General features: G+C 46.1%; 1 protein-coding gene across 1 annotated transcript in view; it reads left to right on the top strand.

Moving 5' to 3' along the window:
• The window catches only part of amon (prohormone processing protease amontillado), a 132,363-nt gene that overhangs the window by 107,723 nt on the left and 22,140 nt on the right, over positions 1-2,500 (top strand). Inside the window, exon 3 of the mRNA XM_043012838.2 lies at positions 1-124. This exon is cut by the window's left edge and continues 20 nt beyond it. Within this exon, the coding sequence (XP_042868772.1) occupies positions 1-124 (124 nt within the window). The remainder of the gene's footprint in view (positions 125-2,500) is intronic.

The following is a 2,500-nucleotide window of genomic DNA, read 5'->3' on the forward strand; positions in this document are numbered from 1 at the left end:
GCTCGGATTCCAGCGGGTGAAGCGAGGCTACAAACCACTGAAAGTTGAGAATCTCGTCCCCCTACAGAGCATTCAGTCGGATCGAGATCCGACAGATCCTTACTTCGAGTACCAGTGGTATTTGGTAAGTGCTGGGCTAATATATAGAGAGAGAAGGAGAGAAAGAGAGAGGGTGGAAGAGAAAGAGAGAAGATTGTCAGTGGTAGCTGGTAGGGTGCTGGACTAATATTCAAAGGTATTCAAAGATCGTGGTATCTTGTGTGTGTGTGTTAGAGAGAGAGAGGGGGGGGGGAGAGAGATAAAAAGAGAAAGAGAGAGAGAGTAAAAGTAGTAACTTTTTCTCTTCCTTTCCTTTCGTCTTTCATCTAACTACCCCAGTCCATCCTATATAATTTTGCCACGTTGAAGAGTCAGATCTAACTCCAGCGACAAATTTTATTTTGCTTTTAAAGTCGAAAAGAACGAGAGAGAGAGAAAAAAAAATAGAGGTTGTGATAGGCTTGACTCTCGTCCCCCCTCCCCCCTCCCCCCTCCCTCCACCCAACCTCACAACCTCTTCTCTGTGGGAGAGACCGACCGTAATATAATCTAATAGGGAGTCTATTACCAAACCTAATTCTGAATAACATGATTGTTACCGACCAATAGGAATGCTGTTTGAGAAGGGAAACTGGGTCGTAAGAGAGAGGGGGGGAGGGGGGGAGGGTGCGAAGGCAGGGAGGGAGGAAGAGAGAGAGAGACAAAGAGAGAGGGAGAGAGAGAGAATGAGAGAGTGAGCGAGAGAGTTAGAGAGAGAGAGAGTGAGAAAGAAAGAAAGAGAGAGCGAGAGAGAGAGAGAGAGAGAGAGCAGTCCCATCTTCCTCGCCAACTTTTTAAATATTTCAACTTTAATCTTTTCAATATTCTTATCTCTTTGTAATCATCTTTCTTACCAATGATACACATATCTCCCATTTCGACTTGTTCTCTCTTTTTTATTCCCTAGTTCTTTCTCCTCCTTCTCTTTTCCATCCTCTCCCTCCTCTACTTCCACATCTTCATCCTTCCCACCATACTTTCATTTCTTCTCACGCCCTTCCTCCTCATCTTCCTCTTTCTCCTCTTCCTCCTCCTACTTCTCCTCTTCCTCAAGTTTCTCTCGCTTCTTCTTCTTTTTCTTTTGCTCCTCCTCTTCTTTCTCCTACTGCTCTTCCTCTTTCCTCTCGACTTCTTCTTCCTTCCTCTGTCTCTTTCTCCTCTTCTTCATATTCTTCTTCCTCCTTCTACTCCTCCCCCCTCCCTCCTTCTCTTCTTCTTCCTCTTTCTCTTTTCCTTCTCCTTTTCCTTTCTCTTTCTACTCTTTCTTCTTCTTCTTCTTCTTCTTCTTCTTCTTCTTCTTCTTCTTCTTCTTCCTCTTCCTCGTCCCCTCCTCTTTTTCTATCCCTTCCCTTTTCCTCCCTCCACCGTTCTTTTTCTCACTCCCTGCATACTTTCCCCCCTCCCGTCCCCCTCCCTCCATCTTCCCTCGTCTTCTCCCTCCCTCACCACTTACCCCATTCCCCATCTCTCTCTCATCTTCTCCCCCCCCACCCCCCTCCTTCCCACCTCATCTCCTTCCGCGCCAACTTCCTCTCCCCCATCCCCCACTCACCACCCCCACGTCTCCCCCCATCCCATCCTACCCCTACCCGTCCTCCTGTACCAGCTGCACTATCCCCTCCCCTCCCCTCCCCCTCCCTCCCTCCATCAGTATAGGGGGCTCTGGACATGACAGTCATGGCAGGTTGTAGCATTCCTGTGAGTCTGCGAATGACACCTTCTTTTGTTCATTGCCTCTCCTCCCCCCTCCCCCTCCCTACTTCCCTCCATCCTCTCCCCCTCCCCCTCTGGCCTCTTCAACGTCGACCCTGCTGATAAGCCCTGCTCTTATGAAACGAATATTTATTCTCCCTCTTTGTTTAGCGAGAAAGAAAGAAAAAAGACCGGGCGATTTGGATTCTGTCTGGCGAGAGTTACACATTCAGATCGATTTATCTCGAAGTGTATTCCGATATCATTCATTCGCTGGATACGTGGGATGCATATTCCCTGGTGTATCCTTTACTGTACCTTATTTATGTCTTTCTCTATTTTCATATTTGTTCATTTTGCATATCCATTTGTCAATGTTTGTTCATTTTGCATATCCATTTGTCAGTATGCTTATTTATGTTTTTTTTTTTTTAATTTTATTTATTCTTCCACGTCTCTATTTGTCTTCTCTTTCCATGTGTGTGAGTATGCAATTTTGTAAAAGTTGTGACGGAGATCGACGGATGAATAAATAGATAGCCAGAGAGAGAGAGAGAGAGAGAGAGAGAGAGAGAGAGAGAGAGAGAGAGAGAGAGAGAGAGAGAGAGAGAGAGAGAGAGAGAGAGAGAGAGAGAGAGAGAGAGAGAGAGAAAGCGAAAGAGAGAGAGTGTGTGTACGTGAGAGAAAAAAGAGAGGGAAGGAGTGCCGTTGTTATAGTCTCTTTTTTTCA

Source organism: Penaeus japonicus, unplaced genomic scaffold, assembly GCF_977035675.1.
Source record: "Penaeus japonicus unplaced genomic scaffold, GWHDUDI00000001_assembly GWHDUDI00000016, whole genome shotgun sequence".
In the NCBI taxonomy this organism is placed as follows: domain Eukaryota; kingdom Metazoa; phylum Arthropoda; class Malacostraca; order Decapoda; family Penaeidae; genus Penaeus; species Penaeus japonicus.